At 36.4% G+C, this 24,283-nt stretch overlaps 6 protein-coding genes and 1 long non-coding RNA gene across 11 annotated transcripts; 3 read left to right on the forward strand and 4 right to left on the reverse strand.

The window, feature by feature from the left end:
• The first annotated feature begins 122 nt into the window (after positions 1–122).
• On the forward strand, positions 123–2,657 carry LOC124336015 (MAP kinase-activated protein kinase 2-like). The gene is made up of 9 exons (XM_046789581.1): positions 123–449; positions 530–669; positions 734–798; positions 865–972; positions 1,045–1,143; positions 1,215–1,290; positions 1,360–1,570; positions 1,690–1,818; positions 1,936–2,657. The coding sequence occupies exons 1-9, from the start codon at positions 276–278 to the stop codon at positions 2,029–2,031; spliced, it is 1,098 nt and encodes a 365-aa protein (XP_046645537.1). The 5' UTR covers positions 123–275; the 3' UTR covers positions 2,032–2,657.
• A 517-nt stretch (positions 2,658–3,174) lies between these two features.
• Positions 3,175–4,163, forward strand: LOC124337297 (CDGSH iron-sulfur domain-containing protein 1-like). Of its 3 annotated transcripts, none has more exons than XR_006917224.1 (5): positions 3,175–3,298; positions 3,552–3,664; positions 3,733–3,846; positions 3,906–4,070; positions 4,125–4,163. XR_006917224.1 is itself a non-coding variant. In XM_046791410.1 (4 exons), the coding sequence occupies exons 1-4, from the start codon at positions 3,419–3,421 to the stop codon at positions 3,993–3,995; spliced, it is 357 nt and encodes a 118-aa protein (XP_046647366.1). In that variant the 5' UTR covers positions 3,305–3,418; the 3' UTR covers positions 3,996–4,163. The 3 variants fall into 3 exon arrangements, 1 of the variants encoding a protein (XP_046647366.1); XR_006917223.1 differs by lacking the exon at positions 3,175–3,298 and adding an exon at positions 3,305–3,458; XM_046791410.1 differs by lacking the exon at positions 3,175–3,298 and adding an exon at positions 3,305–3,458 and having other exon boundaries at positions 3,906–4,163.
• On the reverse strand, positions 4,126–5,832 carry LOC124336008 (protein AAR2 homolog). The gene is made up of 6 exons (XM_046789569.1): positions 5,539–5,832; positions 5,331–5,446; positions 5,151–5,267; positions 4,793–5,087; positions 4,527–4,701; positions 4,126–4,463 (listed from the first exon to the last, which is right to left on the reverse strand). Exons 1-6 carry the CDS (start codon positions 5,703–5,705, stop codon positions 4,230–4,232), a joined length of 1,104 nt encoding a protein of 367 aa, XP_046645525.1. The 5' UTR covers positions 5,706–5,832; the 3' UTR covers positions 4,126–4,229.
• A 530-nt stretch (positions 5,833–6,362) lies between these two features.
• LOC124337162 (ubiquitin-conjugating enzyme E2 N) lies at positions 6,363–7,753 on the forward strand. The gene is made up of 4 exons (XM_046791248.1): positions 6,363–6,532; positions 6,662–6,752; positions 6,826–6,981; positions 7,218–7,753. The coding sequence occupies exons 1-4, from the start codon at positions 6,503–6,505 to the stop codon at positions 7,397–7,399; spliced, it is 459 nt and encodes a 152-aa protein (XP_046647204.1). The 5' UTR covers positions 6,363–6,502; the 3' UTR covers positions 7,400–7,753.
• Positions 7,754–7,763: 10 nt separating this feature from the next.
• LOC124337031 (YY1-associated factor 2-like) lies at positions 7,764–9,329 on the reverse strand. 3 transcript variants are annotated; one of them, XR_006917197.1, is made up of 6 exons: positions 9,212–9,329; positions 8,983–9,038; positions 8,840–8,909; positions 8,619–8,771; positions 8,272–8,539; positions 7,764–8,172 (listed from the first exon to the last, which is right to left on the reverse strand). XR_006917197.1 is itself a non-coding variant. In XM_046791056.1 (5 exons), exons 1-5 carry the CDS (start codon positions 9,241–9,243, stop codon positions 8,323–8,325), a joined length of 525 nt encoding a protein of 174 aa, XP_046647012.1. In that variant the 5' UTR covers positions 9,244–9,329; the 3' UTR covers positions 7,764–8,322. The 3 variants fall into 3 exon arrangements, 2 of the variants coding, with proteins under 2 accessions (XP_046647012.1, XP_046647002.1); XM_046791056.1 differs by having other exon boundaries at positions 7,764–8,539; positions 8,983–9,035; XM_046791046.1 differs by having other exon boundaries at positions 7,764–8,539.
• Positions 9,330–11,180: 1,851 nt separating this feature from the next.
• On the reverse strand, positions 11,181–16,398 carry LOC124337333 (5-oxoprolinase-like). The gene is made up of 20 exons (XM_046791449.1): positions 16,196–16,398; positions 15,889–16,054; positions 15,613–15,804; positions 15,312–15,544; positions 15,078–15,240; positions 14,812–15,010; positions 14,641–14,732; positions 14,317–14,577; positions 13,948–14,248; positions 13,663–13,888; positions 13,467–13,605; positions 13,122–13,399; positions 12,917–13,064; positions 12,754–12,866; positions 12,562–12,687; positions 12,343–12,496; positions 12,046–12,275; positions 11,867–11,978; positions 11,340–11,794; positions 11,181–11,199 (listed from the first exon to the last, which is right to left on the reverse strand). The coding sequence occupies exons 2-20, from the start codon at positions 16,048–16,050 to the stop codon at positions 11,181–11,183; spliced, it is 3,603 nt and encodes a 1,200-aa protein (XP_046647405.1). The 5' UTR covers positions 16,051–16,054; positions 16,196–16,398.
• Positions 16,399–21,402: 5,004 nt separating this feature from the next.
• Positions 21,403–23,822, reverse strand: LOC124338136. Its single transcript, XR_006917670.1, has 3 exons — positions 22,756–23,822; positions 22,159–22,660; positions 21,403–22,081 (listed from the first exon to the last, which is right to left on the reverse strand). It is a non-coding gene; the product is annotated as an uncharacterized LOC124338136 (long non-coding RNA).
• Between the last annotated feature and the right edge of the window lie 461 nt (positions 23,823–24,283).

Genomic DNA, 24,283 nt, shown 5'->3' on the forward strand with positions numbered 1-24,283 from the left:
GAAAGTAATGTATTTGAGGCATTTCATTTTTAATTGTTGCCAAGGGAATAAAATAATTATTTAAAAAACAATATTTGTTTATATTGGCAGTTCTAGCGAGAAAAGGCTTTGCATTCTAAATGAAAAAGAAAATTGGTAAAAAGAGGGTGGGATTCAGGTGCTAACCGTTTGTTGACTGTATTTGGTGATTATCACCTCGTGAATAATTCTGTTTGTATCAGAAACCTTTCTTAATCTTCAATAGCGACTCATGTCGTTGTACTCGTTTTCTAAGAATGAATCCAAACGTTTTCGCCCAGCAGTCTGTGATCGGATCACATACCCTTAATCCAAAGACGATCCCGATAACAGAGGAGTACGAAATAAGCAAAAAGGTTTTGGGTTTAGGAATTAGCGGAAAGGTCGTCGAGTGTTTTTCGTTGAAGAATAAGAAGAAATATGCTCTTAAGGTATTCAATATTTGGATGGTGTTTCCTAACTTTGTAGTGTTGCTAACTTTTCGCTCATGTCAATTTGGCAATAAATCCAGGTTTTACGTGACAATCCTAAAGCAAGAAGGGAAGTAGAACTTCACTGGAGAGCAAGTAGCCACCAGCACATTGTCAACATTATTGATATATATGAAAATATTCAAGGAAACACAAAATGCCTTCTTGTTGTTATGGAATGGTATGCTAGGTTTCCTGTAATTTTTCAATATTCTTATGTCAAACACATATTAAACTTATTATAGCATGGAAGGAGGAGAATTGTTCCAACGCATTCAAGACCGTGCAGATGGTGCTTTCACTGAGAGAGGTATAATATAATTTTTTAGGTAAAAAAAACTAGTTCTCAAACTGTTTTGTCATTCATATTATTCAGAAGCGGCCGAAGTTATGCGTGATATTTGCTTGGCTGTGCGACATCTTCATTATATGGGCATAGCTCACAGAGACCTGAAACCAGAGAACCTATTATATTCTTCCCCTGGTAAGCATTTGCTGAAATAATATCTCGATTTTATTTCTGCATCTGTTATACCACCATTATTTTTCAAAAAAGGTCTAGATGGCATATTAAAGCTGACAGACTTTGGTTTTGCTAAAGAATGTTTTGCTAAGGAAACTTTACAAACACCTTGCTACACACCGTATTATGTCGGCAAGTTATCAATTTAGTCTTGATTTTTTGTTGGTCATTTTTTTTTAACAAAACACATGTTGTATTTATAGCTCCTGAAGTTCTTGGCCCAGAAAAATATGACACATCTTGCGATATGTGGTCATTAGGAGTTATCATGTACATTTTGTAAGGCGGTCATTTTCTGTGTTACGAAATTTGATTGAGACGTGTTAAACATGCAATTTTAATTTTCAGACTCTGCGGGTATCCCCCTTTCTATTCTAATCATGGACAGGCCATGTCACCTGGTATGAAGAAACGTATTCGTACAGGGCAGTATGATTTCCCCAATACCGAGTGGAAACACGTTTCTGGTGAGGCCAAAGAGTTGATTCGATCTATGCTTCAAACAGAAGCAACAAAAAGACCCACCATCGATCAAGTCATGCAAAACAAATGGATCGCGGTAATTTTGACCTTGACATTACTGATATTATATTATTTTTTATTCTTTTTAAATATCTTAATCGAAATTTAATGAACTTAATCTGATTTTTTTTCCCCTCTCCCAAATGTCTTCTTTAGCATTTTGCTGCTGTCCCACCGACACCGTTGGCAACAGGGACCGTATTGAAAGAGGAAGAAGAAGCCTGGCCTGAAGTACAAGAAGAAATGAACCGTTCTTTGGCTACGATGCGCGTGGATTATGATCAAGTAATTTTCACATTATTTCGCATATACTAATTAATTTTGTGTTATTTTTATTTTTTATTAATTTATTTGTTTTTGTTGTTAATTTATTGAAATAATTATTTATTGAAAATAATCTAGGTTGCATTAAAGTCTTTACAGACATCAAATAATGCATTACTGAACAAGCGGCGCAAAAGAGCCGCACCTGAGCCTCCTTGTGCCCAAGCACACTAAAAATGAAAGAGTTTACATCTTGTCTGTTTGCGGCCTCTGGTTGAATTTCATGGTTACCGTAGAATATTCTAACTGAAACACTGTCGTTCGCTCCAGTTCTCACAATTCTACATCACTTAATCTTGTTGTAGTTAATTAAATTCAACCGGTATTGTTTAGACGTCTGTTAAATCCATGCTTGTTCTTAATCAACAGATTTACTTATATACGTGTACGTGCAGATTTCCGTACTATTGTTGATCCTCCCCCGTGAATTATGATCAAACCTGTGTGAATGTTTCTGATTGTTTTGTTATTTTTGCATCACTGGACTTGATTGCTCAGCTTTGCCATTTTGAGCAAATCTTGGTGTTGGAGAGTTGTGACTTTTCTACCATCTATTTAGCCGTTTACTTATTATACATTTCTGAAAGGAGACCTTGAGCTGATCTAACGTTAGCTATAGCGTCCAGATTGCCTTAAGTTTTGTTTTGAATGGTATAGAATGTTGTGGTTCTACCTGTTCATCTCTTGTTATACAGTGCAATTAGTTACTTACATCCTGGTGGTCTATTCTTCGGCCACGCCGGACATTATTGGCTACCAAGTTATGTTTTATGTGTTCCAAATACAAACGGTGGCATGTTCTTCTTGTCTCCTTTTGATTAAGTATACTTTTTAACAGGTCATCTACCAAATTGTTTTCATGAGAGATTAAAGGAGAAACAGTTGTCAAACCGGCGAGAAACTCAAATGCATAAAAATGATACCCCACGGAATTCTCTACATAAATAGTTGATGTGGTTGGAACCTCATTAGCAAAAAAGATTACATCAGTTACAGAATTAATTTCACTAGAAGTTGTACTAGTAGAATTTCCAATGTATGACAAGCCGTTCGTGCTCCGCCACATAAAAGAAAAATTTATATGAAATACCGGTAGTAACGCATTAGTAGGCTCCTAATGCTAATTCCAATGGCAAACAGAACAGCTAAGTAATGCTAGTGTTGTTACAAAGTACAAACATTTTAGTAATACGCAATTTGCGCATAACATTAAAGTGTTTAGAATATCAAACTTATAATGGGTCCCGCGAAATAGTGAACGTGGAAATTTCACAGTGGAATCACTAACTCCGCCCCTAAAAGGGAGGAGCTAACTTGCGCAGAAATGGCAGTCGATCAGGGGCGGAGTTAGGGATTGAGACTGGGACTGAGACACATTACGCCTTCAGCCACAATTTAGAATTTACCGTTACCGGGATCCCCATCATGGCTAACCTATCAGGTAAACCTGTTCTTTCCTTAGATTTGACGTTTGACTGCTTTGCATGCTGCTTTGAAACGACTTGATAGCTGTCTGTGACTCTGTGTCTGATTGTCGCTCAGTCTATCTTTTATTTATATAATGGATTACATCTCAAATATCTTTAGTAGTCCTTTAGGAAGTAAGAAAAGAATGTTTAGTGTTCAGACTTAAATAAAAAATTTTAAATAAAATGAGATTTTTATTTATCTTATCTTTTTTATTTAAATTTCAGTTCGAGATTTGGTATGCACAGCATCTCTTGGGGTTGCTGCTGTTGGTATATCACTTTTCATCTATGCCAAAGTAACAGGCACTGGATTTTGTAAAAAGAAGTGTAATAAAAAGGTATGGATTTGTCTCAATTTATTTTGACATTATCTGAAGTTTAATTTCTTATACAATTCTTTATACAGGGCAGTGTGGTTAATCAGAATATTAAAAAGGATGATTCAAAAGTAGTTGACACTTTTGACTTAGAAGACATAGGGGACAAGAAAGTATTCTGCCGATGCTGGCGTAGTGCTTCGGTAAGTAACTCATTATGGATCAAATTAATTTATCTTATATAACTTTTATCCTTTCCTAGTTTCCCTACTGTGATGGGTCACACAACAAGCATAATACAGAGACTGGTGATAATGTTGGCCCACTAATTGTTGGAAAGAAAAGCAACTGAACAAGAAATCTACCATGTGGTACTACTGCCCATCTCTTTAGTAGTTTTTCATATATTTAGTTATTATTACTACTGGTATGTTCATAGTTATTATTACTACTGGTATATTCATAGTTATTATTACTACTGGTTTTCAGCTTGTAAACACATTACACATGTATTGAGGAATTGAAGAATTTTTGTACAGTATATCATGGCTGAAGTGGTTGAAGTATCAATTTTCCCTTAATATTATTACATACTTTCATCCAATTCAACTAGTACTGGTGCTTCATCATTTGGTTCAACATCAAAATCCCATTGGAACCTCTGTGTTACAAATTGCTTCAACTGTGAGGCTCTTCTTTTAAGCTGGCTGTCAACAGCATCATTTTCCAGAATATTTCCAAACAAAACTCTTAAAGTTTGAATGAGGAAGTTTTCTGATGAAATTATGTCAACAAAAAAATCTGGAGATACTTCTTGCATCTAAAAAACAATATATTTTAATTAATAATTTTAGTTGAAAATTGTGTTTTCTAATGTCATCACCTGAAAATAGATATCCCCAATGAACTCCACAATTAAAGATGGATTTTTCAACAGAATCTCATCAGCAAAACAAAAAATACGAATCACGTTCTTCCAGTGTTCAAAAGCACTGTAAACTTGCCCTATCAAAAAACACAAAAACGCCATTTGAAGTTCAGCAAGCATTTGATTTGGTCTAAAAAAAAAAAAAAAAATTTATTATTAAAAACAGCAAACTATTTGGTATTTTTTACGTTCCAAAAAATAAATATTAAAAAAATGCTGACCTTTCCCAAGTGGAGAGCATTTGTTCCAGTAAATAAGATGTGTCAATGCTATGTTTAGTTATTTCCATGGCACTTGAACCTACTGGATAGAAATCAACAGGGACTTTGGTAAAATTTAACGCTGTGCCTGGCTTTGGTTGCATGTGCGGTAGTAATTCATCTTCATAATTTGACCTCTTTATTCTTTTTTCTTTCACTGGAGATTCTGCTGGTGCTGGTACATCTTCTGATGAAATTAATTCTGTAACTGATGAAATCTTCTGCTGAAGAGGTTCCACTTTCCCAACTACATCAGCTAAATATTAATTGTTAGACATTTTATTTGTGCACAGATTACATAATGTATAAGAAAATATACTTGTCAATTTACTGCTGAGAGACATCCATTTCTTCCAGGTATCAAATGGATATGGACCCAAGTGCTGATCAAGATTTTTTAAATTGGCTTTTAAACTTTCTCTTTCTTCATCAGTACCTATTATGGATAAACACTAAATAATAAATTAACATTAAATAATTATTTATAAAATAAAATTACAATTGTTGATGACATCTTCTATTTCTGGGTTCCACTTACGGACCACAACTTCCTTCTTATTGAAGTTGTAAAAGAAACCTGTTCTTGGTGCTACAGAACCTTCCTTGCTTACAGAGCTAGAAATTATATAAAAACATACAATCACATTTTGTACATCACAGTGAATTTTACACTCACACAACTGTTCTAACAAAAATAACTTATTTGCCTGTAATAAATATAGTGAATTCCAGGGGGTATCATTTTTATGCCTTTGAATTTTTCGCCGGTTCTCCAACTGTTGAAATCTATTCCTACTTCAGTCCCGATTGGTACGCCAAGAAGAAATAAAAACGCACCCTCTTCGAATAATTTGTTAGCTAATTTTTGATCCATTCTTTCCGTGTTTGACACTTGATGGTTTGTATTTTAAAACAGAATCAAGTGAGTGAATGAAACCACGCAAAAGCAATGACCGAACAATACTAGCAGACGACAGTTTAAAAACAAACAACATGGAGGTCAGACGTCAGACCAGTACCGGATGCCACCTTGCCGAGTTACAAATTCTAGCAATTTTGCATAAAAAAAGGGAATAAAATTAACATGAAGAAGAAGGATAGAAGAAGAAAGTGATGGAATAAAAAAAGTTTTGTGCCTGCCATTCAATCTTAATCGTGCCTTATTAGTTATTATTTGCCCTATTTCAATTTATTTCAACTTTCAAGTCGAAATTCTTTCTAGATGATTCATGAAACTAATTAAAATATTCCGCAAACAGAACAGTCAATTAATCTAACTAAACATTTTTTACTGGTCATTTTCTATGGTTCTGAAATAAAGGTTTAAATGCATTTGAAAAGCAATACCTTTTGTTTAGCTTTCTCGTGTATTTCCGTTTGTAAACCAATTCAAATAAACTTTGTTAATTTTAAATAGATCGTCTTAATTTAAAAAATAATATGTTTTTGCGTTTACGCAGTAACGCATTTCTAATTCTTCCCGTGTGGCCGTGTCGATCTCCTACTGATTTTCGTCACCAAACAATTTGACAACGTCTTAAAAGGGAATATTGCAATAGGTACTCGTATAGCGTGAAAACTTTCCGTCTTCTCTATTTGGCTTAAAAGTTACCATCTATTATACGAAAATCTTATTTTATACTCGTTGTTTGTTCAACAAATTGATGCGAAATGGCAGGCTTACCTAGAAGGATAATCAAGGTAACACAAATCTTAATTGTAGACTTGCATCAAAGTGGGAGGCAACGTGTTTTTTTTCTCCCGATCCTATTATGGGACCGGTAGTATTCTCTAGCAATATAGTATATTCGTCATTAATTTGATCAATAGGAAACTCAACGTTTGATGGCTGAGCCTGTCCCAGGCATTAGTGCAGTTCCAGATGAACAAAATGCTCGTTATTTCCATGTTGTGGTTGCAGGTCTGTAAACTTAAATTGTAACCTTAAAATGTCATTCTGGTACTGACTAGTTCATATTGATTAAAATTCATAGGTCCAGAAGGTTCTCCATTTGAAGGTGGTGTTTTCAAATTGGAACTATTTTTGCCTGAAGAGTACCCAATGTCTGCACCTAAAGTGCGATTCATGACAAAGATTTATCACCCTAATATTGATAAACTTGGCCGAATTTGTCTTGATATTTTGAAAGGTGATTATTTTTATTACTTAAGTGTTTGCTCTATCAAGATTGTCAAGTATATGTGTTATATGCATGTATAATCTGGTGTTTTGGTTATCAGGGTATACCTGTATTGTTATGACATTTGTGCTTTGAATTTTAAAGTAACTAGGGAAAAAATCAGTTTTAACTTCAGAAATTTGTATTTGTTTGAAAAACTTATGTGTGTGGATTTGGCTTTGTTTAATATTTTCTAATATTTTCAGATAAATGGAGTCCAGCTTTGCAAATTCGAACAGTGCTGTTGTCGATTCAAGCTCTATTGAGTGCGCCCAATCCCGATGATCCATTGGCCAATGATGTTGCTGAGTTGTGGAAAGTCAACGAGGTAGAAGCTATTCGTAATGCTCGAGAATGGACCAGAACTTATGCTATGGGAAACATATGAAACCTGGATCTGTGGAAGGAAAAAGAGTAAAATTGTCAATCCGTTACCGAGAAATTGTGTTTGAATTTAGATTATTTTGCTTTCTTTTGTTCCTCGTCCATCAGCCTTTGTCGACTGATTCCCCTCCCTTCAATTGGTTGAACTGTCCCCGATGGTGATCAGCCAAAAAACTACATTTTGCTCGTTCTTATATCCCAATCTTCTTTTGTTTGCTCGTCAAAAGTTCTATCGACGGTTCATTCCAATTCACGCGTCGCTAAAATGATCGTCGATAGCCTACACTTTTTACCGTTTAGTACCACGAGTACCTCAAAAGGATACTAAAGAATAATAAAAATGCCGTCACCCGTGGAAGTCTAGAGTATCAAATTGTACAGCTGTGTATTTACTTGTCGTGGATGAGGAGGGTGAAATTATAAAGATGGATGAGAGCGCACATTTATCACGAAACGAAAACCATCCACTCGACAGACATAATCAATTTTTTACCAAATCTTCCCCGACCTCTTCGCACCGTTCAGATGAGGTAGGTTCAAACCGAAAAAGGGAAGCGAATATTGGTACTGAGATCCGATCAGAAACAGGAATTCCCAACACTCAAAAATAATCTCCAACATTATGGAATTTTGTGGTTACAAAAAAAAAAGGGAAAAACTTTGAATCCAGAATAGTTATAGACAACTGCCTCTTGGTTTTTCATGTATAGTTTTCGGTTTGGACGTCTGTCGCTCCAGTTCTATCTCATTGAAATTCGGTTGGGACCAAATTATAGCCTTTATAGATATTTAAAAATTATATACTTCTTGGCAGTTGAGAAAAGATCGGTATGGGGTCAATTGGGTGCGCAAACAAATACAGTTCAAATAAAATACCTCGAGATGCTAAATAATAATTAAAAAATGAATCACGAGCAACGACTTTAGTCAGTCTGAATGTTCTTGATCTGCAGGGGAAAGATCGTTGCCGTGATTGCTGGCACTACTGCTAGAACTACTGGTCGTGTGTCCAGCATCCAGATCAAGGTTACTGGGAGATGTTGACTTGCTGCTAATTTTTGGCCGAAACTCAGTAATGACTACTGTCACATTGTTCACTGTCACTTCTTTGTGCATTGCAGTGCTTCTGTCAACATTTTTCAACCTATGTTAAACAAAAAATTAGCAAGTCACACTGAAGGATAGATATCAAATTTTGTTTTAACAATTTAATTAAAACATACCTTGGTCTGGCTTTACTGTTCCTGGTGGGGTTTCCATCTGATGATTTCCTCTCAGATTTATCTCTTTCTTTAGATTCCTTCTCTTTTCTATTTTTGTTAGCTAAGGAAGGATTGAACACTTGAGGTACCAACTGAGGATTGAGCCTTGGTTTCCTGAAAACGTGCAAGTTTTGTCACATCTGTTAAATGTTTAGAAATGGGTATTGCTAAGGAAAAATTACCTGGTTGAGGTTCCTTTTCTTACATCACACATTGAACATTTAAATGCCTCTGCATTATTTCTGTAGGTACCTACGTAAATAATACAATGTTCGTCACCATTTGTCAACATCTTTTGTTTTCATATTGCGCTTTGTCAACTTACAGACACTGCAGTCCCAGTAATTTTCTTCAATTTGCTTGCTACTCCGCTTCGCCCTTCTTGAAGGTACAGAAACCCCCATTAATATGATTTAAATACTTATAACTAGTATAATTCATAGTTACAAAAATAAATAAAAACAAGAATATGGTCGGTCAAGGCTACACAATAGGTGTACGATTGTCCCGAGTCCTTCCCTCAAAATCGAAAGAAAAGAAAGGGATAAATTTACCTTGCATTTGGACTGCCTTTCTTTGAATCCATGATCAAATCGATGTGAATCAATCAAAATAATTCAACTACTCGCAAACTTCGAATTAAAATGTAGGAATAGCATTACAAAATACGTTCTTAACTACTAGGCCGGCGATAGAGCTATATCCTGTATCAGTGTAGCTTTTTACACCCCATCCCCTTCGTTAAACCTAGCCGGTACACAGCACCTCTAGCGGTCAGATCATGCCTGAATGGATATTTGCTATCCTTGCTGGAAACTACTTACTTGCTAAATATTTGGTCAAGGTAGACGGACGGGGAGGACGAGTTGTGCATCCTCAGTCGGAATCTCCCTTTATCTTTCCTCATCCGTCAGTTTCGGTAGTTTTTCAAACTGTGTGGCGCCATTCGATTTGATTTAAAAGCACATCCGCCCCGCAAAGAAAAAATTTAATTAAATTTCTTTTTTTTAAAGAAAAGATAATTCGGTTAGGACTGATGTAATAATAATAATAATTTTTACACATAGATTAAATATTTAAAATACAATATTGAAGAATTTCTCACCAATCACTGTACTGTATTTGTATGTTTTTCAAATTAGAGAAACTTGTTTTTTTAACGTGTGATTCGCCTTGTTCGATGGTGTTGTTGTTCGTAATCACCTGTTGGTGTGGCAGACTTTGTTGTTGCTGGTGTTGTTGCAGTTGTTGTTGTAGTTGTAGATGCTGGTGTGGAAGCGATGGAAATTGATTAATCGACGGATGGCCGACTCTGCTGCTATCGTATGCACGCATGGGACGAAATGAACGGGAATAGAATGAACGACCGCGGCAATACCAATTTTTATGGATATCCAATTTGCTCTTCGTATTAAAGCTTTTATCGCACAAGTCACATTCCACTTTCTTTTCTATGGATTAAAAAAAAATTTTAAGTTTGATGAAAAGGAAATAATTTTATAAAATTTACCAGTGTGCATAGTTCTTCTATGGGCATCCAAATTTCTCTTCGTATTAAAGCTTTTCTCGCACAAGTCACATTCCACTTTATTTTCTATGGATTAAAAAATTTTTTAAGTTTGATGAAAAGGAAATAAATTTTTATAAAATTTACCAGTGTGCATAGTTCTTCTATGGGCATCCAAATTTCTCATTGTTTTAAAGCTTTTATCGCACAAGTCACATTGCACTTTATTTTCTATGGATTAAAAAAATTTTTAAGTTTGATGAAAAGGAAATAATTTTATAAAATTTACCAGTGTGCACATTTCTTTTATGGTCACTCAAATTGCCCTTGGTTTTAAAGCTTTTATCGCACAAGTCACATTCCACTTTCTTTTCTATTGATTAAAAAAAAATTTAAAGTTTGATGAAAAGGAAATAATTTTATAAAATTTACCAGTGTGCACAGTTCTTTTATGGATATCCAATTTGCTCTTCGTATTAAAGCTTTTATCGCACAAGTCACATTCCACTTTCTTTTCTATGGATTAAAAAAATTTTTAAGTTTGATGAAAAGGAAATAAATTTTTATAAAATTTACCAGTGTGCATAGTACTTTTATGGACATCCAAATTTCTCTTTGTTTTAAAGCTTTTCTCGCACAAGTCACATTGCACTCTCATTCCTATTACTAAATAAAACCGTTTTAAGTTTGATGAAAAGGAAATAATTTTATAAAATTTACCAGTGTGCACATTTCTTTTATGGGCATTCAAATATATCATTGACCGAAATACTTTTTCGCATGTTTCACATGTTACTGAATTACGGCTATGGATGCATTGCTTGTGCATATTCAAGCTTTCCTTTTTTCGAAAAATTTTGACGCACAAGTCACATTTAAAAACGTTGCCTAAAATGAAATGAAAACATTAGTAGTTTGATTTTAAGGGAAAAAATTTTTAACAACCATTTTCACTGTGGAACGCTTTCTTATGACTAGCCAAGGATCCAACTGATGAGTAGATTTTATCACAAATTTTACATTTCCATTTCTTTCCTAATGCGAATTGAAAAAGTTTTTTATTTCGTTAATTGGAAAAAATAATTATACAAAATTTACCATAGTGAACGTTTTTTTGGTGCATCACACAGTTTACTTTTGTTTTAAAATACTTTCCACATATTTTACAAAAATACCTTTTAGTTGAGTGGACGCGAATGAAATGCAATTTTCTTGTCTTCTGCGATTTAAAACTTTTTCTACAAATAGGACATATGACTTTCTTCATGGTTGTAGGTTCACTTCCGTTTCGAAGAGAAAAGGATCGCAAGATGACTGGGTACCGGCGTTCAAGTACCTCTGCGTCAGTTATGCGCGTGTTGGTCATGTGTGAATGTATTCCGCTCCTTCCGTTCCAGGTGGATCCAGCGCCTGACCCACCTGCTACCGTCTCGTAATATCCCATGGTTTCGTCGCCAAACGTAATGTTGTTCATACATCCCTGTGTTGCTGCGCTAGCTCCAAAAGCTTTGAGGACAACGTCTACCACCCGCTGTGAGGTCAAAACGTTTCCACCCACTACGCCGGCGGCGGCATAGGGATTGAGAAGACAGCCTTCCGGAATGATGACTTGGACTGGAACAAGGCAACCCTATTCCATGGAAAGAACAACGTTAATTATCTGTCACAGGATACATGATAGACGATGATGGATGAGACCAACTTGATTAAGCGGAATGTCATGGCCCACAAGGGAACGTAAACAGTAAATGATTGCCGACAACGAAACGGCGCGAGGAGCGTTTGTGTTTCCCCAGACTTGGCAGCCGGTCCCACTGTAACAGTAGACGGTAAGATTATTACGTCATCAATTTTCAATTCTGGTATTTTATATATGATTACGTAAAGTCAAATGTGGCGGATCCTTGATTCGGATCAATAGCGACCGATAAACGGATATTGGTTCCATCATCCATGAAATCCTCAGCTGTCAGCATCCGCCCAGACTTCTTGGCTACTTCTTTGAGTAATGACCGAACGGCATTCTCGGCATTGTGTCTCACATAACTCATGTACTGCTGAACCACTTCTATGCCATAATAGGCCATCAGTTCGCTTACGAGGCCGATACCCTAAGAATAATTAATGTTTTTTTAATTGTTTGTTTTCTACTTCAGGAAAAAAGCGGAAGAGTACTACCTTTTGATTAGCTGCTACTTGAGCACGAAGGTCAGACAAATTGTCATGCAAATTACGTTTGCCGGAAGCGCCAGGTATATCTACCTTACCAGGAGCATTTAAAGCGTCAACAAGTTCCGCCTCTTTGAACTCTCCATTACGTACCAACACAAAGCTGGAAAACAAAATGAGAATAAGTTAAATCGCAGGTCTGTTTGCTTATTCAATAAGAGTAGAAACCTTGTAAAAACAGCTCCCTCTTCATTCAAAGTATGCGAATGGGGTGGCATAGAGCCAGGTATGATACCCCCGATATCAGCGTGATGTCCATGACTTGCAACATAAAACACTGGTTTTGGTTGATTCCTAAAGAAAAAAATTTAGTTAATAACTGCGATTGGTGAATTAGACTTAATAAAAAAATGAGCATACTCCCAAAAGACAGGAGTGATAACAGTGAGATCAGGTAGATGAGATCCACCAGCCGACGGATGGTTCGATAGAAAAACATCGCCCGGAAGTATATCGCTACCTCTTGAACGCAACTGAACCAAAAAATTAAGATTTTGTCACACAGACTTTACAGAGTAATTACTTGATATTGTACAGCTTCTTGCATTGCTCCGAGATGAACAGGAATATGTGGGGCGTTTGAAACTAATCCTCCATCGGGTCCGAATAAAGCGCAAGAAAAATCCAATCGCTCTTTAATATTGGTGGAAACGGCAGTGCGTTGAAGGATTCTGTTTAGATTAGCATTGATAATATTGGTTGGTTGTCAAAAGGATCGGCAAATTTACCTTCCCATCTGCTCTGCAATACTCATGAAACGATGCGAGAAAATCGAAAGCTGAACTGCATCGAGTTCTAGACTAATCTTGTTGGTCGGCGCGTCGTGAATGGTAATTCGCAAGTCACCTTGGACAGTCAACTCAGCTGTCGAGTTGGGTTCAACAATAATGGTACCTAGTTGATCAATAATCATAGCTGGGCCTGGAATGGAGTGACCTGGTAAGAGATCTTTTAACAAAAAGACTTCACATTCCCTGTAACCCCCTTCAAAGTAGATGGGGCTTGTCTGAATAAGACAAATGAATGCAAATTAACAAAAAACCATTACAATCATTTCAATTCAATAAATGTACCGCAACAGCAGTCGCTGGCGAAGAGGCAGTCGGGAGAGTTTTGACAGTTTGAATGCCCGTTTTTGCGATTCCTCTAACGCGAATATCGTCGACAATTACTAAACGCCCATCAATACTGAAGCCAAACTCCGTTTTATACCTAAAAACAAGGGTTAAAAAACTCTTAGAATGGAATTCGATTATAGATTTCGCTCACTTTTCGATAAACGATTTCATGAAATCGCCGTGCAAAGTCATTTGATTTGATCCTTTATCATCACAATCTGCTGGTTCACAAAGCAGGGCGCAGTCCGTTCGATCGTAGCGCATATGAAGATACGGTTCGGTATGTATCTGATCTGAACGAAAGCCTCTCTCCAGCAGGGAGTCTCGACATCGCTCTGCTAACTGAGCAATTCTTTTATCGATGAACTTGAAATGATCTAATCATCCAACACAATTAAGGAGACATCACGGCAATTCTGCTTGAATAATAAACTACCGATTTGGTAGGGTTTGCTACAAGCTTCTTGCTCCTCACGAACGACGTCTGCCAGCGCCATGCCGTAAGCAGACAGGATTCCGGAGTACCGATGAATCAGTACGACTTTCATGCCCAGGCTGCGAGCAATGGCACAGGCGTGCTGCCCTCCCGCACCACCAAAGCACGCCAAGACGTGGCGTGAAGTATCGTGGCCTTTGGCTTGGGTAAGGGCGCGGATCGGTCGGCACATGGCCTCATTGGCGACATTGATGAATCCCATGGCGACTTCTTCCTCAGTCATGTCTAAGCGCTCGTTCACCTGTAAAAAAATTAGCATGTGGATATGTAAGAGACGGCATGCAATGATTCATTCATGATTGATTAAACCTGCATGGTAAGTTGTTGAAACGCTTTCGTGGTAGCAGCCGAGTCTAGAGGTTCATTTTTATGTTTTCCAAAAATCTTGGGGAAATAGTCAGGAATCAGACGGCCGAGCCGAAGATTGGCATCCGTCACAGTCAGGGGTCCCCCTTTCTTGTAGCAAGTGGGACCGGGATGGGCTCCAGCCGATTCAGGACCCACAACAAACATTCCATCGCGGAAAAACAGCATCGATCCACCTCCTGCTGCCACAGTATTGACGTCAAGCTAATGAAAAAAGACAGCATGATGTTTTTGCTGAATTCTTCAAAGAGAATGAAAGGTGCAAACCTGAGGGGCCTGAATAGTTACACCGGCGGTTGTGGTTTCAAATACATGCTCCCATGCACCGTCGTAGCGACTGACATCTGTCGAGGTGCCGCCTATATATCGACATATGAATCATATATGGAATCTCTTATGAATTTATTATCTCTTGGAATCATATATTAAGAGCTTTACCCATATCGAAGCCGATGACAGGCAGATTATTTGAGACCGATCCGTAAAGCGTGCGTGCATAACCAACTACACCTCCAGCCGGGCCAGACAGAATGGCACGGGAGCCACTAAATGTATCCATTGGGGTCAGACCACCGTCACTCTGCATGAACAGAACGTTTACACCTTCGAGCTCGTTTTTGAATCCAGAACAGAATCCCTAAAAGAATTTTTTAAAAATTTTTTAGAAAAGTGAACAGAGAAAGTGCAGCTGTTAAAAGTGGAACCTGCAAATAACGCTGGATGTGAGGAGTGAGATAGGCGTCTGACGCAGCTGTGAATCCTCGAGGAACGATTCGCATCATAGGCATAATCTTGGACGATAACGAGACACTTTGAATTCCTACGCTACGGGCAATCTTTTCAATAATTTCCTCGTGAACAGGATATCTGTTAACAAATGATGAGAAATTATTGACACACTGTTATCCTGTCGCAGCTGATTTAGTAACAGAGCTTACATGTAAGAATGCATTAGCACTACAGCGATGCTTGAAATTCCTATCTCATGAATCTTTTTCAGTTCACTTTTTAGATGTTCTTGATCAAGTTCTTCGATGACCCATAGTTTCTCGCCATTAGTTGCATTTACCTGCCTTCCTTTCGTGGTTAATTGGCACGTTGGATGGTCCAAAATGACTCGTTCTTTGGCTTCAATGACTGCTTCATACAAGCCTTTAGGCATTTCAATTTTCTTACAAACAAATGGTATTAACTGAATGCTAATGAAATATTGCAAAAAAAAATGTTATAGATATTTACCAAGTCAAAGATTTTTGGTCTGGCTTGGTTTCCAATATACAAAAGGTCTCTAAATCCATTTGTGATAACTAGAGCCATTCTCTCCCCTTTTCTTTCGAGCAAGGCGTTTGTGGCTACAGTTGTTCCCATTCTTATCCATTCAATCATTGAGGTATGCACTGGTTGGCCAGCAGGCATTTTGATTCCCAACTCCTATTCAACAGAACCAAACAAAATGACCAAACAATGTTAATAATCATTTTGATTATGTAGCCAATTTGTGGGTAACAAATATACTTCTTCAAGAATTCTTCTGATTCCCTCTCTTGGAGCATCAGGATAATTTGAAGGATCAACGCTAAGTAATTTTGTTACTCTCTCTTTTCCATCAGGGCAAATAGCATAGACATCAGTAAAAGTTCCACCTCTGTCGATTGCAAATTTGAATTTCCCAGACATTTCCCTGAAAAATATAACAAACCATTCAAGTAATCATGTACAAATTATCCACAATCGAGAAACAAAAGTAAATATCTTTTAGGACTGAAGGTAATAACATTTTAAAACAGATAATCAAACATGAAACTAATTACAAATCTTTTACCTTTGATAATTAGGAGGTTGGTATTTGGTAACAGCAGCAGAAAGAATGTACAAAACAGCACACAAAGTTTTGTAGATTAATCTGGTGTAACAGCAGAACAGAACACTGACCTCTTAGTGTTTCATGTGTACGAATTTTTAAGGATTTTTACACAACGATTATATTTTCAGCAACAAAATGCTTTTATTAGAATGTGATAACGTCTAGCTACCAAGAAGACAAGACCTAACACCACCCAACAGGTTTTTGTTTTGATAATGATAAGCTGCCAAGCAGACGAAACCTGAAAATCTAGCGGCATTTTTTCTGGCAGATTTTTTTTTCTTTTTTGTTCGTGACGCTCTCTTCTCCTCCCCCAACCTTCCCGGTGTTGCCGTCGCCAACCTAAAATCTATATGCCGTAGTTAAGCAAGTTTAAGAAAAGAGAATAGAGATAGAATTTTTTTTAAAGTTCAAAATGTGAAATGTGACTTCATTTATTTGTTATAGGAATGAAGCTGTATATTCTTTCCAGATAGGGTAAAGTACCTAATTCGGGACAGGCCCGAAAATTTCTTATTTGGGACGAAATAACATTTTTCAGTTTAAAACAAAAACTAACCCGAGTTTCGATAAGAAAAGTTGCTGAAATTAAAGAAAATGAACGGATCTACGTTTATATACAACTATGTCAATGTAGCTGTACAAATTTTAAAGATATGACAAAAAATATATTGGGAAAAAGGACTTAGAAAAAAGCTAGATTTGGGACGTTTGCAATCTTGCAATATTAAGATATTTAGGGGTTATTTTGAGCTGAATTTAGTCTTAAAATAAAGAGCTCGACAGAATCTTTAGATTCAATGCATAGAAATGCAAGAAAAATAAAGAAATTTCCATCAAATCGAACTTGAAGCTTGCTGGCGATAAATCCCATAACACAAAATCGGGACACCCAAGTACACAAAATCGGGACAGTATAATGTACGCAAGATGGCACTAGTTGAACTGTCAAAATCAGGGTTTTACTATCTAACTTCTAAGTTCCGTCCTGGACGACACTTATTGTGAGGTCGAATATTGATGATGAAAGTTTTTTTCATTACGTCTTTTATGATTTTGTATAAGAGTCTTGCCCCTAATTGTTAATTCTATATAATTTTGTTAAGACACTTCCCAAAAAATTCTTGTGGCACAGTGGGTTGAGTGACTCTACTAAGAATCGCATTTATAAACTCTCAGTCGTGGGTTCAAATCCAAGGCATTTTTGATATTATTTCGGAAATCGCCTCAGGGCTGTCCCGAATTTATAGCACAGTAAGGATACCCGTAAAATTAATTCTGCGTGTTCTATCCTACGATTTGCATCATACATTGAAGAAATCGCCCTATTCTTGTATGTTCCCATGGCTCAGTGGATAAAGTGGCTGCCTGGGAATCGGATTATCTTTCTTGGTCGTTGGTTCGAATCTCGGGTAAGGCATTTTTTGAGATATTTCGAATATCGCCTCAGGGCTGTCCCGAATTTATAGCACAGTAAGGATACCCGTAAAATAAATTTGACGGCCATTTCCCTTTGGTTTTCATCATCTGTCGAAGAGTTCATCACATATTGACGTATGCCGATGGCACAGTGGGTTCAGTCGTTGGCTGGGAACCACGTTATACTTTTGATTATTGGTTCAAATCCCAGGAAAGGTATTTTTAAAATTATTTCGAAAAACGCCTTAGGGCTGTCCCGAATTTATAGCACAGTAAGGATACCCGTAAAATAAATTTGACGGTCATTTCCCTTTGGTTTTCATCATCTGTTGAAGAGTTCATCACATATTGTCGTATTCCGATGGCACAGTGGGTTCAGTCGTTGGATGGGAACCACGTTATGCTTTTAATTATTGGTTCAAATCCCAGGAAAGGTATTTTTAAAATTATTTCGAAAAACGCCTTAGGGCTGTCCCGAATTTATAGCACAGTAAGGATACCCGTAAAATTAATTCGACGGCCACTTCTCATTGGTTTTTATCTTACATAGAAGAGTTCGAACAATATCGATAAGTTGTATTGGCACAATGGTTTAGTGGCTGGTTCTAACGCAAGCTTTAGTAATCGATTATGGGTTCGAATCCTGTTACCAGCATTTTTTGAATTATTTCGGATATCGCCCAAGGGGTGTCCCGAATTTATAACACAGGGGTTAGCTAAAAGCCATAGCCATAGCCAGTAGTGTACCCGTATGTAAAAATAATTCGACAGGCAACATAATCTCCCCGATGTAGAAGACTTTCGTTGTTCTCATGGCTCAACGGGTTAATTGCTGACATAGATGACATTTTCATTGAATGTCGTTTTCAGCCCCGTGTTCAAATTCAGAAGATAATTTCGATAGACTTCAGATTGAAATATTTTTTAAAAATAACCAAAGTAAGATTCGAACACAGAACCAAACCAAAAATTTCGTAAGAGACAGGCACTAAACCACTGTGTCAATACAACCGACTTTCGTCGGTTCGAACTCTTTTATGTTAGATAAAAACCAATGAGAAGTGACCGTCGAATTAATTTTACGGGTATCCTTACTGTGCTATAAATTCGGGACAGCCCTAAGGCGTTTTTCGAAATAATTTTAAAAATACCTTTCCTGGGATTTGAACCAATAATTAAAAGCATAACGTGGTTCCCATCCAACGACTGAACCCACTGTGCCATCGGAATACGACAATATGTGATGAACTCTTCAACAGATGATGAAAACCAAAGGGAAATGACCGTCAAATTTATTTTACGGGTATCCTTACTGTGCTATAAATTCGGGACAGCCCTAAGGCGTTTTTCGAAATAATTTTAAAAATACCTTTCCTGGGATTTGAACCAATAATCAAAAGTATAACGTGGTTCCAAGCCAACGACTGAACCCACTGTGCCATCGGAATACGACAATATGTGATGAACTCTTCAACAGGTGATGAAAACCAAAGGGAAATGACCGTCAAATTTATTTTACGGGTATCCTTACTGTGCTATAAATTCGGGACAGCCCTGAGGCGATATTCGAAATATTTTAAAAAATGCCTTTCCTGGGATTTGAAACATGAACAAAAAACGGTAACGGTTTCGTTATCCGTCACTCAATCCAACGTGCCATGAAACACTGTCGAAAATGATCTCTTGTGTAATACCGTTGACAATAGGGGAGAACGGGGTCATGATGGACACGGGTCATATTGGACAAATGTAATTATTCCCTCAGTTCAGAAGATAAAATTATATTTTTTTATTTTTTATGTAGAATTTAGTGTTTTACATCAGGGATAAACTTTTTATTGAGATCGCGTGATTATTTCGGACGTTATCCCAAATTAAATAAAATAGGGGCGTTTGATGTAATTTTTTTTCGATTTCAATAGCTATAAAATAACATAAAAACGTGATACCTTAAAAAAAAATTATAGATATAACTAGAGCATTCATTCCTTTATGTTTACCGTAAAAATTACATTTTAATGTCAAGTACATTAAAAGATATATGCAAAATACAAAAAAGTGTAGAGTCGGGTCAGATTGGACAGCAGTTTTTGGGGTGTATTTGGACAACGCTAACTATAGCAGTGGGAGGAGCTTAGTAGCCTTAGGGCACAAATTCCCGTAAAATGTCCAATCTAGCCCCCTCTTTACAGAAACACTCATAACTCTTAAGTTTTTTACGCGATTTTATCCATTTTAGCGTGGATGACTAAAGAATGGACGGAGAATTCGAAAATATTTTTTTTTAAATTTTTGTCATGGATCATTGTGCCCTTAATTAGCACTGTCCAATCTCAGACATCGCCTGTCCAGTTTGACCCCACGTTTTTTCACGAAGGTACAAAAAATTGACTTTGTAAAAATCGTTACAACTCCTTTATTTTCAAACGGAAAAAAAAATAAAAAATATAGTAGGTAGACAAGAGGATACTTTACAATGTATGTAAAAAATATTTCATAAAAGATAAATACAAAAAGAAATAATTGAAAAATAAAAATTTTGTCCAAGATGACCCCGTTCTCCCCTAGTTGTGCAATTCGGAATAAGAGGGATGCTGACAGTCAAATATGTTGATTAACGTTTATTCATATAAAGACACTTTTAGATGTGAAGGGAGTCGAACCCTAACCTGTTGTACGTGAGATTGATAGGTCAACATGCTATCCGTAAGACCAATCGTGTGTTTTGATTTCTGTTTTCATTACTGTCAAAAAGTGGTTGTTGCTACACAACCAACGGTAGATGGCGCTGGCGACTGTCCCGCATTTGGTTTCTTTGTCCCATACTTTTTATCGGTGTCCCGACTTAGGAAGGTGTTCGGCCTATACTAAAGCATGCGAAACGGCAATAGCCAAAAAGTGTCCCGAATTAGGAACAATACCCTATCGGTGGTTTTTATCTGATAGTGTCTTAAGATTATAATACAAGTCTTTGCACTTTGGATGATAGCCATAAATTAAATGTCTGACAACGTCGATTTCTCTTTTCTTCAATGGCTGATGACAAAACTTGGCAATTTTGATCACTTTCAAAATTTGTTATTGTTTCCTTTGCTTTTTTCTGGGATTAGCATCATTTGAAAGGTGTCCTTTTTTGCTTTCAATATCTATAAGAAGTAACGTTTTTTTTGCAATTGAATTTTGTTTGAAGATTGTATTAGTACGAAAAGAAAAATACCTTGAATGTCTTTTTCAGAAGATTTCAAATTTTTGTTGTAAAGAAGAATCCTTAATCGACTTAGTTTTACGTAGATGCTCCTCTCGTCTTGAGAAATCATTTTCCAATCTTCAAAATTAGCGTCTGGAAACTTTTCTTTGAAAACACCATATGGTAGCATGTCTGTAGCATTTTTGTAGCTTTTGACTAACAAATCATTTTTATCCTTATCGACAACTTTGATTTGTTTTAATTTTTCAATTAAATATTCAGCTACAACCATTTTTTGACAGGAGCTTCTGCTGTACTGACTGACTGGAAGAAGAATACTAAATAATATTCTGTGGGTGTTCCATTTCCATAGAACACAGGCATGTGATCTATTTCCATAGAACACCTCACATGTTAAATTTTTCCTTTCATTTCTGAACATCATTCTGATCACCTTTATATACAATATTAATACTTTAGCTTAAAAATAAGCTCAATACTTTGCATCATTTTTTTATCAGGAAGAAAAACTATGAAATTGGCACATGTTATTGGGGAGATTATGGCCCAAGAGATAACTACACAAGACATTCAAGAGAACAAGAACACCATTCAAGAAGAGAAAATCAATCGAAAAAGAATGTCAGAAAAACTGGTGAATAAGGTCCTTTAAATGAAGATACAAAAGAGAAATGAGAGTTAAAGAAATGGATCCAATGCTGACACGAATAGGAGGAGCTTACATTCCTCCTACAAAGCCAAGAATTATGCAAGCTCAAATAACTGACAAGTCAAGCTTAGCTTTTCAGTGGGATGCTGATGATGCTGCAACACCAACATTTACACATATATCTATTCAGCCCTTGCTGCATTGATCAATTCCAAAGTATAAACTTGATTTATATTAATTTGAGTAGGCTATTTATTAAAATTATTTGTGTAATTATTTAAATTAAAATCTTATGTTTGTGGATGTTTTAGTTTCCTAACATCGGTGAACTGCTATTACTGGGAGACTTTTGTTCTTTTTATTTTGTAAATTAGAATAGGTTCATACAAACATTTCCAGCAGATTCTATGTGTCTTAATAGTCTAATTTGCGCTCTTTCACGTAAGGAGATGATATCAATTGTAATCGAAAGAATTTATCTATTTGCATCCATGTCGGGTTTTCACAATTATTTTCGCAGTGGCTTAGGGTGATTCCAAAGTTGTTCCCGAAGTTCGTCTCTACATAACTGAAACGTCACATCCAACACAACAAAATATTATTAATTAATCTTAAGGAATTTATCAACGAAACAGATTAACTTACGTCAAATCTCCTAAACCGATGGAAGTTAAGAAATTAATGGCAAATCGAGTGTTGCGAGGATCATCGCGAGGGAAAACTCTTTCAAAATACGGCTGCAAAGTCCTAAAATAAAAAATTTATAAAAATGCGGTGACGTATCAAATCAAACAAGAAAAAAAAATTTATGAACTTAACGGTCTTTGAGGCGAAGATTTAGTTTGCTGAGACCCATGAAGTCTGTCACTTCTTGAAATAAAAATTTTAAGAAAAATTCTCGACGAGTTTGTTGTTTTTTCTTCAATTAGTCGAATGTTAGACATCACTTGCCAACTGATGGTGTCTTCGAGCTGAGAAGGAAAAGGGAAAACAAGAGAAAAGCTTCAACATTACAACTTAATTATTGGTTCACCAAATGTGCTATGAATCTTGTCGAACTGATACATATTTGTTTATCATTTCGATGAAACCCGCGGCGAAATTGAAGAATAAGTCGAGATAATAGCAGTTCACCGATGTTAGGAAACTAAAACATCCACAAACATAAGATTTTAATTTAAATAATTACACAAATAATTTTAATAAATAGCCTACTCAAATTAATATAAATCAAGTTTATACTTTGGAATTGATCAATGCAGCAAGGGCTGAATATATATATGTAAAAAATTTGGTGTTGTAGCTTGTGCCTGAATGATGGACCTAGATAGAAGACCACAACCCCTAACAATATTTACTTTTAACAATGATGTTATAATCAATGGGATATTTGACACATTGACTTTGTTGATTAATACATTAATGGATTTTTAAAGAGCTTCCCAAGTAATACACTGAAAAGCTAAGCTTGACTTGTCAGTTATTTGAGCTTGCATAATTCTTGGCTTTGTAGGAGGAATGTAAGCTCCTCCTATTCGTGTCAGCATTGGATCCATTTCTTTAACTCTCATTTCTCTTTTGTATCTTCATTTAAAGGACCTTATTCAACAGTTTTTCTGACATTCTTTTTCGATTGATTTTCTCTTCTTGAATGGTGTTCTTGTTCTCTTGAATGTCTTGTGTAGTTATCTCTTGGGCCTTTTCATGTATCGCACTATTACCAGTAGATACTGTATCTTTTTTTTTAAACGGCCAAGGACCCCCGGGGCTACTACCTTCTTTTTTTTGAAGTAACGGCGTTGTTTTTGTTTTCACGTGGTTTTCACGTATTTCCGTGGTTTCTGCGCCTGTTTGTCTGCGGACAAGATCTTCTTTTTGTCTCGAATCTGTTAGCAATTAGCAGGTCTTTAATTATTCTTTTTAATGTTTCAGATTTAAGCTATGGGTTCCAATGAAATTGAAAGTGCCCTACAAGAAATTGAGCATCTACAAACTGTGCTTGGTCAACAAGGAAATCCAACACAATCTTGTCAGGACAAATTATTACCACAAATACCTTCATTGGAAGAAATTTTAGAATGGCATGAATTCAAGCACAAGCGTGAATGCAAATATTGCAGAAAGGTGTGTCATCCTTTGAAGGCATCGAAGGAACTTGGTAAAAAGGGATTTTTTAAATAAATTTTATTGTGTTATTTTCTCGTCATTTTGTCGTTTTAGCGTGCTTCTAATTAATGTTACATATATAGAAATCTTAGCTTGTTTTTCCTTTTTTCCAGACATGGATGGAATGCCATTATATTTCTACTGTCCAAGTGGATGTCAAAGAAATTTGATCCATATCAACATCATCAGTGCTCTTGAAATGACAGACGAGGAAAAATTTCATTGTGTTAATCCAGTTCCTCCAGAGGAACAATGGACTGAGCGAACTTATATGTTTGTTCTGGCAAGACTCAGCTCGTCCGGATTTATCACAGATGCACAGATGACATGCACTGAAGAATTCATTGCAAGCAATTTAAGGTACATTAATTAAATTTACTACAAACAAACTGTTAATTAACTTTTTTCAAATTTGATTGATAATTTTAGCTCGTTTTTGGGTCCATCATTGATTTTTTCATCTTGGGTTACGGCAATTTCAACAGCTGCCAACTCGTTCACAAATATGGTGCACGACGCAAAAGGCAAAGAGGGTGGAAAGCGGAGAATATCTTATGCTGCAATCATTTCAATTGCTCGGACAGTTGTTCGCACTTCCTCAACT

The sequence above is a fragment of the Daphnia pulicaria genome, chromosome 1 (assembly GCF_021234035.1).
Source record: "Daphnia pulicaria isolate SC F1-1A chromosome 1, SC_F0-13Bv2, whole genome shotgun sequence".
Lineage (NCBI taxonomy): Eukaryota > Metazoa > Arthropoda > Branchiopoda > Diplostraca > Daphniidae > Daphnia > Daphnia pulicaria.